At 51.1% G+C, this 17019-nt stretch overlaps 1 protein-coding gene across 4 annotated transcripts; it reads left to right on the top strand.

Moving 5' to 3' along the window:
- The first annotated feature begins 11360 nt into the window (after nucleotides 1–11360).
- On the top strand, nucleotides 11361–15715 carry PCDH8 (protocadherin 8). Of its 4 annotated transcripts, none has more exons than XM_062636853.1 (3): nucleotides 11361–13753; nucleotides 14041–14248; nucleotides 14683–15715. In XM_062636853.1, the coding sequence occupies exons 1-3, from the start codon at nucleotides 11480–11482 to the stop codon at nucleotides 15054–15056; spliced, it is 2856 nt and encodes a 951-aa protein (XP_062492837.1). In that variant the 5' UTR covers nucleotides 11361–11479; the 3' UTR covers nucleotides 15057–15715. The 4 variants fall into 4 exon arrangements, with proteins under 4 accessions (XP_062492837.1, XP_062492836.1, XP_062492835.1 ...); XM_062636852.1 differs by having other exon boundaries at nucleotides 14038–14248; XM_062636851.1 differs by having other exon boundaries at nucleotides 11361–13894.
- The last annotated feature ends 1304 nt before the right edge of the window (nucleotides 15716–17019 follow it).

Genomic DNA, 17019 nt, shown 5'->3' with positions numbered 1-17019 from the left:
CAAGAGGTTCCACTTAAACTTGAGAAGGAACTTCTTCTCAGTGAGGGTGACGGAACACTGGAACAGGCTGCCCAGGGAGGTTGTGGAGTCTCCTTCCCTGGAGACATTCAAAGTTTCCTGTGTAACGTTATCAGAGGGGGATTGGACTAGATGATCTTTTGAGGTCCCTTCCAATCTCCAGCATACTGTGATACTGTGATACTGTGAATAGTTGTCTCTGCCTCGTAAATACCCATAATAGCAATCCAAGTTTGTGGCAGACCAGGAAAAAGGTGCTATGGTTAGAACAGACTCTTCTGACTTTTCTCTCCCCAAACCTCCATCCCTGCTTTGTTCAAACCCATCAGTTTCCTTCTCCACCTGTCTGAGATCCCAGAGAGACGTAAACTGCTTTCAGGCCTCTGGATCTGCCCAGCCTGTACTTAAAACAAGGGCCTGTGCCAGATAAAGTCATGATGTACTCACTGCCCTGAGTGAACCTGCGGAAGGACTTACCTGCTTAATCTCTACACTACTTAACACCTGCAGGCTGCACTGGTTCAAATGTGTAACCTAATTTGGGTGAACGCTCACAAAAATGGCACAAGGCACTTGCCTGCTTTAGCAGGGCATCTCATTGCAAAATTTCAGCTCCTTAAGTGAAACCATGAAAACTCCATAATTTAAAAAGTGAAGGAGAAAGAAAAAAAAAAAAGGAAATAAAAGAGGAGAGCCTGTATATTTACCCTACAGGCAAAACAACCATTAAGAAAGCCTAGGATAAATCTTCCCTAGCTTGCTTTCTGGAGATAGCTGAACTGCTTCAGATGAAACTCTCTGTTAGAAAGAACCAACAGCCTGAAGCTGATACCCAGGATGGAAAATTTCAGCTTAAACGGTTAATACTTGCCGAAGAATAGGCTTCTAGAGACAGTCTTCTACACAATGTAAGTTTTGCTATTGCAGAACTCCCTATAGCACACGGAAAGCCCTGGGTGCCTTTCCCCAGCATACCCACTACCTCTACCCTTGCTCCCCTTGCCGGGCTCCCTGCTGCCCCGTCCCAGCACAGCTCTGCCAGCACCAGACTCACCACACAACCCAATCCAACAGCAGCTTCTCACCCCTGTTGTTTTATCTGGGGTAAGATAGCACAGCAAACCCAGCACTGTAGAGTCACTAGTCCAGCACCTTCAATCCAAGCTGCAGCTCTGCTGTATGTACTTGCAGTTCCTTGTACTTTGTACTTTTTGCTGTCCCTATTGTCTGTGAGTCTGTCACATGTTTTTGACTGGTTAATGACTTTATCCGTTAGCTGAGCACACAGTCTCCAGTCATTAGTGAGCATCATGTGTTCATGTTGTGTTCTGTATCCTGGAAAGCCACATTCAGATACAGTATATCTTCCTCTTTGCAATGCCAGGGGTGTCTTGCACAAGCCTCCCTTACTCTTTTGATGGACTGTAGACAGCTTGCTCATTAGTCTAGTATCTAATTGCTTATCAGTCACACTCTCAAGCTCCTCATTACTTCACTTACACAGCTACAGTAATTAGATTTCACATTTCTTTAGACTCTCACAGCATTGTCTTAACCTACTGAGGAGGCACTCAGATACAATACACATATATTATAAATTATCCCCAATAATTATCATATTCATTATAATATATAACATATACATATACAATGCTGCTGAGGCAAGCTCAAACCTCTCCAGTTCAAAGTGCTCAGGATGCTCCAGGAGCATCTCCAAATGCTTGTTTGTGTCACTTTTAACTTCTATGAACCTTTACCCATCTGTGACCCTTGGCTTACAAACCAAGCCTGACTGCATCATTTGCTACTTCTCAACCACCACCACATACCTCTCCCACAAAACAAAGCCTTCAGATCTGCTCACTACAGAGATGCAAATACTTTAAGGCAGAAACACGAATTTGATGTTTAGTACAGCAGCAAACAGAAAAGCTGCTTGAGCAGTCAGCCCTTATTTTGAGAAATAACATGGATTTTATGCCTCTTTTTTTCATCTAATTTGATGCATTTCTTTAGCACCTATTCTCTAAGCCTCAAGCTGGGTTTTTGTGAGATCATTCCACACATTTATTACAGAGCTCAAAAAGCTACAACAATTTATTTAAGTTTCCAGAACAGAATTCTGCAGACGCTGCGGCCAGATGATTTTTCTTCCTGGGGATCACATGTGAAATATGTGCTATATTTCCAGATGCAAAAACCACAGACACCAAGTGACATGTAAAATTGTGAACCTCTTTCTAAAGTGAATTAAATTAGTGAATGCAGCCGATGGTTAAACTTGAAAAGGCTAACAGGTAATTCCCCCCAGACTGGAAAAAGGCCATATCACCATAGGCTAAGTCTGCAGAAGCAAATTAAGCAGAGCCAGAGTATGGACCATTCTATTCACTGTTATAGATGTAGCCATAGAGACCACAGTGGTTTCGAGATCACCTCCTTGTCCTGTTATAGTGCAGTTTTACAGGTGCAGGAGGGACGGGTGACACTTGGGGACTGACTGACTCTCTCCTTAAGATGGGCAAGCACTCTGCCGTGGGCCTTGGTGCAGATGCATCGTTCAGCCACAGGAAACAGCCCTGCCTCTCTTCACTCCCCCAGCCAGAGCCAGCATTGTGCCTCCTCAGCTAGACCCCTTCAGCATAGCGTACACGCAGAATGAGCAAAAGGTGCGCATGAAAGATGGGCAGTGAGTACAGGACTGCTTTGTAGCTCTGGAGGTCAAAGTCCTGCGGAGGTCAAAGAATCATAGAATAGTTAGGGTTGGAAAGGACCTTAAGATCATCTAGTTCCAACCCCCCTGCCATGGGCAGGGACACCTCACACTAAACAATCTTACCCAAGGCTTCGTCCAACCTGGCCTTGAACACTGCCAGGGATGGAGCATTCACAACTTCCTTGGGCAACCCATTCCAGTGCCTCACCACCCTAACAGGAAACAATTTCCTCCTTATGTCCAACCTAAACTTCCCCTGTTTAAGTTTTAACCCGTTACCCCTTGTCCTGTCACTACAGTCCCTAATGAAGAGTCCTTCCCCAGCATCCCTATAGGCCCCCTTCAGATACTGGAAGGCTGCTATGAGGTCTCCACGCAGCCTTCTCTTCTCCAGGCTGAACAGCCCCAACTTTCCCAGCCTATCTTCATATGGGAGGTGCTCCAGTCCCCTGATCATCCTCGTGGCCCTCCTCTGGACTTGTTCCAACAGTTCCATGTCCTTTTTATGTTGAGGACACCAGAACTACACACAATACTCCAGGTGAGGTTTCACAAGAGCAGAGTAGAGGGGCAGGATCACGTCCTTTGACCTGCTGGTCACGCTCCTTTTGATGCAGCCCAGGATACGGTTGGCTTTCTGGGCTGTAAGCACATACTGCCGGCTCATGTTCATTTTCTCATCAACCAACACCCCCAAGTCCTTCTCCGCAGGGCTGCTCTGAATCTCTTCTCTGCCCAACCTGTAGCTGTGCCTGGGATTGCTCCGACCCAGGTGTAGAACCTTGCACTTGTCACGTCTAAACTTCATGAGGTTGGCATCAGCCCACCTCACAAGCGTGTCGAGGTCTCTCTGGATGGCATTCCTTCCCTCCAGTGTATCAACCAAACCACACAGCTTGGTGTCATCGGCAGACTTGCTGAGGGTTGTCCTGGGTTCCGCAGTAGCAGTCATGTTTTTCCTTTGTGTTAACTGGTACACTGGTGGATTTGGATACAAAACAAATCTGAAGGAAAATGTCTTCCCATGGCCTCATAAAGCAGTCTCATCTGATCCCAAGCAACACCCCAAACTCACGAAATGCAGCAAAATATGGTAGTAGAAAAGCTTAAAGCAAAAATCCAGGGTGAAAATACTCAAGAGCACATAAATGATTTAGGAACCAGATTTCCACTAGTCCCCAAGCTTCTGAAAAGTTTACTTCTCATCAACTTGGTATGAGTATCTAAAGCTTTTCTGAATCTCTTGTAATGGGATGCGTTTGCTCTCCATCCTCCTCTTTCCTGTTGCTTGCCATTTCCCTGTCTTGCCCTGCCCAGAGCTGCCTGCATGTCAGGCAGCAACATGCTGGCATTCATCAGAGCTAGTATCAGTCCTTATAAGAAACCCAGCATGATAAAGTGGAGACAGACAGCGAGGTTTAACTCTGAGCCCCACCTGCAGATAGGAAGAGGAGACCATCCCAAAACCCAGATGAAGGAGGTCAGCCTGACCAAGCTCACCCCAGCGTCAGTTCTGGGGGTCTCTAATAAAACCTTGCTCTGGGAGCACCTCCGGCCCGGGAGGCAGCCGGCTGCGGGAGGATGCTCGCTGGCTTCCCGGGAATGAATAGCATTCCTGCCCTGGCAGGCGGCCAAGCGTGGCAGCCGCCTGCGCGCGGGCTCTTCCCCGACTCTCACAGCCTCTTCAACAGAAGTGACACGAGACACACTCTTGCTCGCAGCCTGCTGCTGCTCAGGAGGTTGGGAGAAGAAGAGACTTAGTCCTTCACAGCGGGGGGGCTCTGACTTTGCAAGCCGAGGCGCGATTAAGATGGAGGACAAGGCGGGAGAAGAGGGGGGAAACGGAGAGGGGAGGCGGAGGAAGGGATTCCCTGCACAAGGCTGAGTCCCTGCCTCTTCATCGCATCTTTCCCCCATGCCACCCCTCACTGTAACCCTCTGGGAAACAACCAGGAGCAGACCAGGGCGTGAACCTGCAAAGCACCCCTAGCCTGGGAATCAGAACTGTGGCGCTGTGCCCAAGTTTATTAACCCTGCTGTGACACTGGGTAATTGGCTCGAACTTGGCATCATGCTAATGCAACTTCACTGTTTCCAAGACCTCAATGAGGATCGCTTTCCATTGTCCCCTCCTGTCCCATGTATCAGCGGCGGGGGGGGGGGGGGGGCAAGAAATCACATGTGCAGAGAAAGACTGAAAATACAGAGACAGGAGAGAAATGGGGAGGATATTTTTATTGGCATAGTAACAACCTATGAGCATGTCTACAACTATCCTTGTGCTTACATAAGGGTATTCCTACTGGGAAGGACTTCAGAAACTGTGGGAAGGAGGCAGAGCCCAAGAAGTGACATGACCATGCTTGTTTAGTGTGGCACTGGGTGAGTGACACCGGGTGACTGACATTGGCCAGCCAGGGGCAGCAGAAGGACATTCAAGGAAGAGACCTTGCACACAAACTAGAACGTTGGCTCTCACAAAAATCAGTGGAGCACAGCACAACCACCACTCATAAGTATTTGCCGAGGACTCTACATCTTCCTGGTAGCTGAGAGGTGGATTTCTTCCACCCATTCATCATTCGTAAGAGCCTAAATCCCAAATAGTCCTTCAAGGAGAAGAGTGTGAACGAGGCCCAGGAGGAAACAAGGAGCTGCTGGAGGAAAGCCAAAAATACCAGCCCAGACACCTTCAAAGTGGTATGAAAGACATCCCAGCCAGATGTACAGCAGCAGCCGTGTAGGGGGAGCACCAATTCACAACAGCCAGGCAGAGAAGCCATGCAGCTCCCCTCTTCAGCCTCCCAGTGGTCTGATCAAACCTCAAGCTACGGAAAGGGTAGGCATTTCTTCTAAAGGTCTGCATCGGAGCCTGGTGTGAATAACTATGTTACATGCACCCCTTAAAACCAAAGACACTGAGGCAAAATAGCCAAAAAGGACCTGCAAAATAGAGGTTGTTCCTCCTAAGGGCATCTCTGAAATCCTAACGGTCCTCTTTGTGGGCAAACAGCAGGGCTTGGCCTGTCATCTGTCCACAACACACCTACAATCTGCAGTGCATCTGATTCACAACACCACTGTGAGATACAGAAGTGTTTTGCAGACGTGGGGGCCTGAGTCTAAGGGAGCCTCAGGTCCTCATCCAGGCTAAAATATGTCCAGCTCCCATGGTATTCAATGTCAGTTGAGTACCTAAATACCCCAGACCTTGGTGAGGCTGAGCCTCATTAACTTGTTCCAGATGAGAGAGCACCTGGGCACCTGCCTCATGGTTTAACAGCTGAAAAGCCTCTTTGGTCCTTCTGGGGCAGAAGAGGCAGAGGGTAAAGAGAGCTGGAAAACAGGTGGCAGAAGAAGGGAGGGACACCAAGCATTAAGGTTATGTGGGATCATAAGCTGGGTTGTGGAGCAGGAGGGAAGAACTCACATCTAGCCCCCCTGCAGGCAAGACAGCGTAGGGAGAACCCCCAAAAAGCCTGCAGTAGACCCTAGCTGAGGGCCACGTGGGGGGACTTTTAGGAATGCACTGCTCTGAGAATACCTTCAGGCAGCTTGCACTAGGCCCACACTGTGTGGGGAATGCGAAGAACTGTCTTTTGTTTCATGCCCCTTTGTTTTAACCTCTTGAATCAAAGACCCCAGCTGCTCCTCCAGGATCAGCTAGAAATTAATCCAATTAAAAAATAAATTCCCTGTGGATTCAAAACTCTTTGCCAGGTAGGGGGTATGGGCACACAGTTCCTTTCTTCTGCAAAACAAACTCTTTCTTCTAACCCACATTTCACAGAGGGCAGATACAGGCAGGGAAGCATTTGGAGCAAATACAACAAACAAATGGTCGGGATGATTTATAACCCTGATACCAACCCAGAGCTCACAGGCAGGATTGCAGCCTCTGTCTTCTATAGCCTGCATGGCTGGAGACAGTAGCACAATGCTACATGCTACCCTCCAACACAAACAGTCATTGAGCAACAAAACCCTTTGCCGCTTCGTTCCACTCTTTTGTTTTCCAGAGGTTTTGGTCACCCAGACTTGTGGAGCTTGACAGGTTAACCCACACTTCTTGGTTGCTGCAGAAATGATTAAACGGGGGGGGGATTGTTTAGGCTGTGAAGCAGAAGGAATTCCTTTGTTTTTGTAGATCACTCCAAGGCAGCCGAGACTGCAGGGATGCCCAAGAAGAAAGAGGCATTGGCTGAGCGTGGAGATGAGTTTCCAAGGAGAGAGGTCATGCCACCCCTCTGCAGCCTGTGAGATAAGGGGTAGGGGGACATGTTGTGCCTCAACTTCACAGCTGGAGAGAAGTTGGCCAGACCCTCTGGGTATAGGGGTTAGCAGGACCAGCTGGAGACCATACCCAGATAGCCTGGCTTCTCCTGCGAGGCTCAGCAAAGCCACAGCTTGTGCTACAGGGGGATCCCATCGCACCACCCTGAGGCCACACAGTCACAGTGGGGTAAACTAAGGCCAAGGATAGATGGTGGCTTTGAATAGCCAGGGATTGGTGCCCCTAAGATCTCCTAGAAAAGGTGAAGCACTTATAACACAGCCACTTCTTCTTAAACCTGGCTTGCTTCCACCACCCAGTATGTCTAGTTAAGCTATACATCCTCACTCAAGGTGATTGGGGTCCTGAGATACTGGGTTGGACCTCTGTGAGAGTCTTACCTTCTTTTGCAGCCCCAAAATGTGACATCTACTAACTTATCTCCATTGACAGAAATTATTGAAGCGTATCTCAGGCAGCTGCTGAGAGGAGGAAAGTCTTATCCTGTTGCATTGGGGATACTGGAACCTTGGGACACCTGAAAACTTACTGTGCTGTAGGTGATGGTGGAAAGGGTCAGCAATAAGGTCCTGTGCTTAGCTTAAGGGGTGAAGGGAAGAAGAGGAGATCCTGGGGGTTTATCACACCATGCAAGGCTATATGTGGGGAGGGGGAAAAGTGCCCACAAACTTTACTTATAAGAGCTGGATCAGAATCAGGGAAAATTAAAAAAAAAACCAAAAGAGAACCTGGAATGATTTGCTGGCCAACATTGCCTTGGTTGCTGTTGGCATCAAGCTGGTGGTGTACGTGTCCTTCCACCTATCGGGAGCAGCACATTACCCAGGCATTCAGGTTCACAGCAGTTACTCTTGCTTTTTCCTTTGCCTGACACCCAACTCTGGGAGCAGCTTTGGATTCTGTGTCTAAAAAGTATGGGAAAAAGGCTGGCAGCAGGGATCAGACCTCCGGACACTGCAAAATGCCTCCTTAGCTTCTTAGCAGGCTCCAAGTCTCCGAAACAACGCTAAGTGCAAGAGAGCTGGTAAATTATTAAAACAACCTTGCAACAGCTCCAGAGAAACCACCAGCGCCTAAGATTCAAAGGAAAGGCTGTGGTGTGAGAATCCCCATTAGTAACAATACGCACAGTTTGCAAGAACATATGTCTCCGCATGGAGCAATCAACCAATCTGGGCTGTTTAACCACAATATTTCAAAGAAGTGCTTTTAATGCAGCTGATCCGTATGTTTATTTCGGAGCTGCAAAACGGGATTCTTCCCTAGCCTTTCAGAACATTTCTGTAATGGACTTCACCCAAACTACTGGGGAGAAGGCTTTGCTCCAGCAGAGAGACTGATAACAGATATTTTTTAAAATCAAAGTCATGACTGTGAAACAAGAACCCAGGCACAGAGAAAGTGCATTTGCCCTCTAAACTAAAAAGGCAAGAGGAGCAAGACCCCACTGGGGCCCTCTTAAGAACGGGTTTGGATAGAAGGTGCATGAGATGGGGACTGGGTGGCTGGGAAAGAAGGATTTCCAAGCCTCTTCTGATCCAAATACTTGAGCACACATTGAAAATACAGCCCTTTTCACCCTTCTTTCCTTCAAAATGCATGGGAGGCAAATGAAAGCTCTTCTTTATTGATTGATTGAGTAATTATTTCTTTTAATAAAGAATAAGAGCTCCTTGTGGAATAGCCATGTCTTTGTGGGGAGGGGCAAAGGAGGGGGGTGAGGTCTGGTATCCTTCCCTGCTCGATCTAATCCTAATTAAAAATAAATTACATGCTGTATGGAACTTGAAATGGCAAAGATAATCCTGTTACACATGAGGGGCCGCCCTGCTGCCCGCTGCCCGCTACCGGCCGCTGGGCCCGTCCCCAGGCACGCAGCCCAACCTGGTCCCCGGACCTCAGCCCGGTCCGGATCTCGGGCCAAGAGGTCTCAGGGGGACCTAGGGTGACCCAAAGGGGCCCGGCCTGGCCCGGGCGCTGCACCCACCCCACCCCCCCCTCCCACTCCACACCCCCCCCCCCCCCCCCCCGCCCCGCTGGACAGGCGCCTGCGGAGCTCCGGCGGGCAGGAGGAAGGAGCCGCGCGGAGGCTTTTCGTATGGAAAGCAGGAGCTTGGGGGGCTTTAGTTGGCGGCAGAGCGGATCCCCGGCCCCGCAGCCAGAGCCGAGGCCTCATTTAAATCCCATTTCCATAAGCCGGAGCTGCGGGCACCCCGCCGCACATACACCACCCCATCCCACACACCACCCCCCCCGCGCGTGCCGCCCAGAGCAGAGCCCGCGCAGCCCTGCGCAGCGCCCGCGCAGCCCCTGGGTTGCTTATGCCGCTAATGCCACATCGCTTTGGGTGCGCGGAGGAGCGGGTGTCCAGAGGAAACCGGGGCAAGGGGGGAACGAACCGCGTCCCATTTGTGTCCCCTTCTTCGTGTCCCCTTCTTTCTTTAACAGGCAAAGAAAGAGGGAAAAGAAAAAAGGAAGGAAGAGAGGAAGAAGGGAAGGAAGGGAGGAAGGGAGGAAGGGAGGAAGGAAGGGAGGAAGGGAGGAAGGGAGGAAGGGAGGAAGGGAGGAAGGGAGGAAGGGAGGAAGGAAGGAAGGAAGGAAGGAAGGAAGGAAGGAAGGAAGGAAGGAAGGAAGGAAGGAAGGAAGGAAGGAAGGAAGGAAGGAAGGAAGGAAGGAAGGAAGGAAGGAAGGAAGGAAGGAAGGAAGGAAGGAAGGAAGGAAGGAAGGAAGGAAGGAAGGAAGGAAGGAAGGAAGGAAGGAAGGAAGGAAGGAAGGAAGGAAGGAAGGGAGGGAGATGAAAGAGGGAAAGGAAAGATGAACAAGGGAGTGGGAAGCAAGGATGAAAGGAAGAAAAGGAAGAGGGAAGAAGGGAAAAGCGGAAGAAAAAGAGGGAAGGAGGCAAGGAAGAAGGAAAGGGAACCAAAAATGGAAGAAGGGAAAGGAAGAAAAAGAAGAGGGAATGAGGGAATGAAGGTCACGCAGTTTACCGGCGACCCACCTGCCCCTGAGGACCCCCAGCCTCCAACCCCACCGAGCCTCCTGCCCATGGCTGCAGAGGCACCGAGAGGCTGCTCGGGACTCTGGGCTCCGCGCGGGGCCCCGGTGCCTCGCGGGGCAGATGGTTTCGTTCCCCCGGTTCGTGCCAGGTTTCAGTCTCATGCTGTTATTTTGTTATTCTGGAACGAGACTGGTGTTGCTTCCCAGAGAGGCCCGATTAGGACAAAAGGAAAATCCTGTGAATAGGCGTAACAGGGCACCAGGAGGGATAGGTCTTAAATGTATTTTAATATGAGCAGGGCATTGTGTGTAATTCAGCGCTCATCATCGTTTAGTCAAAGAGTTATGGCAGTGATTGGGAATGAATAGAGGGACATAATGGATACATGTGGCGTTTGCTCATTATATTCAACTTAGTCCAACTCCTCTGTGGAAACTGTTCAACTTTCTCTCCCTTTAGCCTGTCATAGTGAAATAATACAGACATTGGTCCCTCGAATGGGATAGCCTGCCATGCTATTATATTTCTACAGCTAACGAGGGCTTCATAAGCCTTTGATACAGCCTGATCTTTGAAACCTTTCCAAATCTCCTCAAGCTTATGCTAAATCCTATTTGGAACTTTTTTTTCCCTTCTTTTTTTCCTTCTTCTTTTCTCTTTTTTTTTTTTTTCCCCCTCCTCGCCTGCTAGTGCCCCAGGCTTAAGAAACCCGGGCGGTGACACGCATACTAAAGCATGCAGGGACACCTCCTGAAAGGCGACTTAACGCCGCTGATCACAGGCTCTCACGTGAGGAACACACCACTCCGGCCGCGCAGATGAATGCCGGGACCCTCCTCCCCCTCCTCAAAAACCCGCTAATCCGCGCAACCACCGCGCGACACGCCGCGACATGCACCGACAAGCCGCGACACGCCACGGGGCGACATGCCACGCCACAGGGCGGCATGTCACGACACGGGGCGACAAGCCACGGCACCTGTCCGACCTGCGGCACGATTAACAAACCCCGCCGCGCGTTATGCTCCGCGCTGCGCCAGCTCCGCTGCCGCGCATCCCGAGAGGGAGAGAAGACGGGAGGCAGGGGAAGAGAAGAATAGGAAAAATAAAAGAAATAAAGGGGAAAAAAAGGATAAGGGGGGGGGGGAGGGATAAAGGGGGAAAAGCCCCAAACCCCGCAGAACTGATGAAGACAAAGGGCAGAGCCCCGCGCCCGCACCCAGCGGCCGCTCGCGCCGGACGCGGGAGCCGCCCCGTCTCGGGAACCACCGCCTCCCATTGGCTAGGCCGCTCGTTCATTTGCATACCGCCGTCTATGAAAGGCGGCGCGGAGGCGCGTAAAGATGCAGACGGCGGTGGAAGGAGCGCGGGGCCGGGCGTGGTATCTCGCATCGCTCCCCAACACACACAAACATCCGCACGGCCACCCCGGACCGCCCCGTCGGGCTGAGCCATGAGAAGCTCGCTGCGGCTGCTGGCCGCGGCCTGCCTGCTGGCCCTGTCCCGCGGCAAGACGGTGAGGTACCGCACCGAGGAGGAGGGCGCGCCGGGCACGGTGATCGGCACACTGGCCGACGAGATGCCGGTGAAGGCGCCAGGGGAGATGAGCTTCCGACTGATGCGGCAGTTCAGCAACAGCTCGCTGGTGCGGGTGCGGGAGGAGGACGGGCAGCTGAGCATCGGTGAAGGGGGGCTGGACCGGGAGCAGCTGTGTGGGCAGGCCCCCCAGTGCGTCCTCGCCTTCGATGTAGTGAGCTGCTGGCGGGAGCGCTACCGCCTAGTGCACGTGGAGCTGGAGGTGCGTGACATCAACGACAATGCGCCGCGCTTCCCCCGTGCCCAGATGACACTGGAGGTGTCGGAGAGCGCCGCACCTGGCACTCGCCTCCCTCTGGAGGTGGCTGTGGATGAGGATGTGGGCTCCAACTCCATCCAAAGCTTCCAAGTCTCCCTCAACAGCCACTTTGGAGTGGAGGCACAGACACGGGCAGATGGGGCACGCTGTGCTGACCTGGTGCTGCTCCAGGAGTTGGACCGTGAGCGCCAGCCATCCTACACGCTGGAGCTGGTGGCCAAGGATGGTGGCAGTCCGGCACGCTCAGGCACGGCCACTGTGCATGTCCGCGTCCTCGATGCCAATGACAACAGCCCCACCTTTGCCCAGAGCTCGGTCACAGTTGAGCTGCCTGAGGACGCACCGCCCGGCTCCCTGCTGCTCGATCTGGATGCCGTCGACCCTGATGAGGGCCCCAATGGAGAGGTGATCTACGCCTTTAGCAGCCAGGTGCCCCCTGAGGCGCGGCGGCTCTTCCGCCTCGACCCACGCTCAGGTCGCCTCACCCTGGAGGCCGCTGTGGACTATGAGCGCACCCGCACCTACGAGCTGGACGTGCGAGCCCAGGACCGTGGCACCAGCCCTCGTGCCGCCACCTGCACCGTCGTCGTGCGCCTCACTGATGTCAATGACAACGCACCACGCATCAGCATCAGCGCCCTCCGTGGGGCCGCCAGTGCCACTGGTGTGGCCTATGTGAGCGAAGCGGCAGCCAGTGAGAGCTTTGTGGCCCTCGTCAGCGCCTCAGACCGTGACTCAGGTGCCAATGGGCAGGTGCGCTGCAGCCTCCGTGGGCATGACCACTTTGCCCTGCAGCGAGCCTACGAGGACAGCTACATGATTGTCACCACAGCAGCGCTGGACCGCGAGCGCATCCCTGAGTATAACCTCACTGTGGTGGCCGAGGACCTGGGCTCCCCACCCTTCAAGACTGTCCGCCAGTACACGGTGCGGGTGAGCGATGAGAATGACAACGCACCGCTCTTTGCCAAGCCCCTCTACGAGGTGGCCATGCCAGAGAACAACCCGCCAGGTGCCTACATCACCACCGTGGTGGCCCGTGACCCCGACCTTGGCCACAATGGTAAGGTCACCTACCGACTCCTGGAGACACAGGTCATGGGGGCACCCATCTCCACCTATGTCTCTGTGGACCCCGCCACCGGGGCCATCTATGCTCTCAGGACATTCAACTATGAGATCCTCAAGCAGTTGGACCTGAGAATCCAGGCCACTGACGGTGGCTCCCCGCAGCTGTCCAGCAGCACCCTTGTCAAAGTGAGGATGGTGGACCAGAATGACAACCCTCCTGTCATCATCCACCCAGTGCTCACCAATGGGACAGCAGAAATTGGAGTGTCCAGCAAGACCTCTCGTGACTCCCTGGTGGCCCAGATCAAAGCTCGAGATGCAGATGATGGGGCCAATGCTGAGCTCACCTTCGCCTTCCTGGAAGAGCCTCAGCAGGACCTCTTCACCATCAACCCAAGCACTGGGGACATCGTGCTGAGGGGTGACCTCTCTGAAGAGCTGGGGCAGCTGTTCAAGGTCATTCTCACCGTGACAGACAACGGCAACCCCCCCCTGGCCACAACAGCCACAGTCAGCTTCCTGGTGACTGCCACTGCTCCTTCCAGTATGCAGGAGATAGCCAAGCCTGGCTCCTGGGAAGGAAGGGCTTTGCAGTGGGACATCCCTCTGATCGTGATCATTGTCCTGGCAGGCAGCTGCACCCTCCTGCTGGTGGCTATCATCACCATTGCTACCACTTGCAACAGGCGCAAGAAGGGGAACGAGATCAAAAACAACTCATCCCTGAAGGACCAGATAGACATCTCCCACCTGGAGAAGGGCCAGCAGGAGGAGGGCAGCCAGAGGGGGAATGTGTTTGAGGTACGAACCTTTCCCAGCAAAACCTCTTTCACCAGCCCTGACCCTTCTCCAGCTGCTGAAGAGATCTCTACTGCTGAGAGCAGCAGTGACAGCACTTGCCTGTATGAGGGTCAGAAGAGGCTGAGAGGACCAAGCGGGGAGGTAAGGTCCCATCTCAGGGAAAGGGAGCTGAAAGGGGTGGGAGTGGTGTCTTGGAGGATGTGAATCACAGAGGTGCAGCTCCGATATTGATTTACCCTTCACCACTTCCCTCTCTCCTGTCTCCTTTGATCCTCTCACCTCAGCAGGGTTTCACTGCCACTCCAAGCTATGGCAAGGAGCCTGCTCCCCCCGTAGCCATTTGGAAGGGGCACTCATTCAACACCATCTCCGGCCGAGAGGCAGAGAAGTTCAGTGGCAAAGACAGTGGCAAAGGCGACAGCGATTTCAATGACAGTGACTCGGATATCAGCGGAGATGCCCTGAAGAAAGATCTCATCACGCACATGCAGAATGGTAAGGGCTCAGCCCCTCAGATGGACAGGCAGACAGGGAGGTGGACAGAGGGACCCATCCCTGGGGCACAGTGATTAGGCAGGGCACCTGGAGGGGGAAATCTGACTCTGAGTGCCTCAAACTGCCTTTTGATGTGATGCTGATTCCTCTCCACACTGAGTGCCCAGCACAAATTAGCAGATGCTGGAAGTACTGTGGTATTGGAGTTTTTTTCCTCCCCAAAAAGCTTCCCTTAAAGTTAGGATTGTGAGGAGTGTCCGTAGCAAAGAGACGTGACCTTCCCAAGGGTGATTTGTGGTGCCATAGAGCATCACTCCTGACTCCCACCATCAGTGCACTGTATCATCCCATGACTGATAGCTCTGAGGATTATTGATGATGTGGATTTATTCCTGCAATAATGACAGGTTTCTCCTCTCTCTCTTTCTCTCTAGGTCTGTGGGCATGCACGGCCGAGTGCAAGATCCTGGGCCACTCAGACCGCTGCTGGAGCCCCTCCTGCAGCCGAGCTAACCCGCACCCCTCTCCCCATCCCTCAGCTCCACTCTCCACCTTCTGCAAAAGCACGTCCCTGCCCAGGGATCCCCTGCGCAGGGACAACTTTTACCATGCCCAGCTGCCCAAAACAGTGGGGCTTCAGAGTGTCTATGAGAAAGTGCTGCACAGGGACTTTGACCGGACGATCACGCTGCTCTCCCCACCGCGCCCCGCACGGCTCCCCGACCTGCAGGAGATTGGGGTGCCCCTCTACCCAGCCCCTTCCACTAGATACCTGGGTCCCCAGACGGACACAGCTGAGAAGGTGTAGCCCAACACGCTCCCCACCTGAGTACACAACGTCCCTCCGCGCACACGACTAGGTCACTCCTGAGAGCCTTTAAGTTATTGACCGTATCTGGTGAACGTGTAAATATGCAAGATGTGCCTTAAAGATGAAGTTGTTGGGAAAGATTTCCAATCACATCAGTACTGTTTGATATTTGCAAACAAAAAAGAATTGTTTGTAGTTAATGTAATTTTTATGAAATGTGCAGTATTTAATTTTTTTTTCATGTTTTCTACATTGAGGGGTTGTTTTTTCCTCTTTTGGTTCACCCATGGCCTGCCATTTTTTTGTAGTGTTTTTAACCTGTACATTGTGTAATGTAACGTTTGTACATAATGAAAATTGGTTATATTTTTATATAATAAAAGCTTAAAAAATGGGAATTCTTGCCAAAGGAACTGTCTGAAAGACACAATAGTAATTAATAATAATATCCTGAATACGTAGAACCTTGTAAGGGAAATTCCTCTTTCTCTGTATAATAATAACTTAAGCAACCCAGTGTACTGAGAAGTTTGCCTTGCCAAATGTGACTTGTATTTCTTGAGTCTGTGGTGAAGTTAAATGTTATTTAATTGCCTTTGGTTCCTGTAATCTGTGTCACTGATGAACACTAATAAAGGTTTTGTGATGTGTCAGAGGATGTGTGTTCACGGATGCCATGCTTCAGGTCATAGAGATGTTTGCAGGTCAACAAAAGCATTTTGCACGGAGAAATGCAGTGGGGAGGAGCGTGAACGATGCTACTTTTAGTCTCACCCATCCTTCATCTCCAGCACTACCTCACTGCAGGTTTAGCTCTATGGGTTTTAATGATGGGTTGCAGGGCTGGGGCAAGGGCAATGTGACAGAGCTGGCCTTTGCTTTTCACTACCTGGTCTGAGCTCTTCCAGCTTGATCCTTCACTGGTGGGAAGCAGGGTAATTTTAGGGAAGCAAGGGAAGCTACATCCGTCAGCTGCAGTGCTTGTGCTGTGCAAATACCTTTGCATCAGCAGCCACTCGAGCGCATTGCTTTCTGATCTGGCTGAGGTGTTGATTTGAGTTAGGCTGCACAGGTATGTGCTTAGATATTCATCCTTGTTAAGGCAGCCTTACTAAAGGACTTGCATTTGTGCACATACATATATATACTTCAAAAGGAAGGATAAGGTTATATTTGTGCATAAACCAGAAAGAAGAGATGTTGATTATGCTGAGATCCTGTGAAACGTATTTTGTCCCATCCCAGAAATGACAGTCCTGGAAAATAAATCACTCAGAGCTTTGAAATTCCCTGCCCTCAATGTTTCAGGCTAAAAGCAGATCTCTAATCGGTATGCTGAAATCAGTTATAGAGTAGCATTTGATGAAACAAACTGAAGCATAAGCTTCAGTGAGTTTCTTCCTGTGTTCAAAAAACATGCTTATACCAGAGATAACACTTCTGTGGAAGCTTTAATGGTAGTTTGAACTTTTCCAAAAGGAAAAACTGCTCCTCACTTGGAGATACAGTTTCACATTTTGAACAAATCAATAGTCCAGAAATTTGTACATGGCAAAGCTTTTGGGTTTTTTATCATTAACTCTTCATTTATATGTCTAGTTAGTATGGTATGTATATGGAAGATGACTCACAAAGGAAGTATAAAGATACCTTAGACATAAACAAGGCCCTATTAGACTGTGTCTCAAAATGTAGGTAGAAAACACTATCTCACCTGTATGTCCTTTAACCAACAGAAATTCCCTTTGCTCCCCAGCTCCCAGCTTTCTCCTGCCCACGTTGCAAGAATGGCAGAGCCTGACCAATTTTTTAGACAGACACGGTCTGAGTTTTAACAGGGTCTTCATAAAAGCCATTTCATGAAGATTTGTGGTGGGCAGAGAGCTTCAGAGAGCTTCCCTACTTGAAGGGAATTGAAATCAGGCTTATGCAAGACTCAGCTGGGAAGCTTTTATGGTCA

The sequence above is a fragment of the Pezoporus occidentalis genome, unplaced genomic scaffold (assembly GCF_034315485.1).
Source record: "Pezoporus occidentalis ecotype Australia unplaced genomic scaffold, CSIRO_AGI_Poc_V1 ctg5, whole genome shotgun sequence".
NCBI classification, from domain to species: Eukaryota; Metazoa; Chordata; class Aves; order Psittaciformes; family Psittacidae; genus Pezoporus; species Pezoporus occidentalis.
The sequence above is the reverse complement of the archived record's forward strand: the minus strand, read 5'-3'. Positions and strand labels throughout refer to the sequence as shown.

Coding starts and splice junctions, on each gene's coding strand:
- PCDH8 (XM_062636850.1), top strand. CDS start 11,480: ATGAGAAGCTCGCTGCGGCTGCTGGCCGCGGCCTGCCTGCTGGCCCTG. Junction 13,895..14,037: donor TGAGAGGACCAAGCGGGGAG/GTAAGGTCCCAT, acceptor CTCTCACCTCAG/CAGGGTTTCACTGCCACTCC. Junction 14,249..14,682: donor CATCACGCACATGCAGAATG/GTAAGGGCTCAG, acceptor CTTTCTCTCTAG/GTCTGTGGGCATGCACGGCC.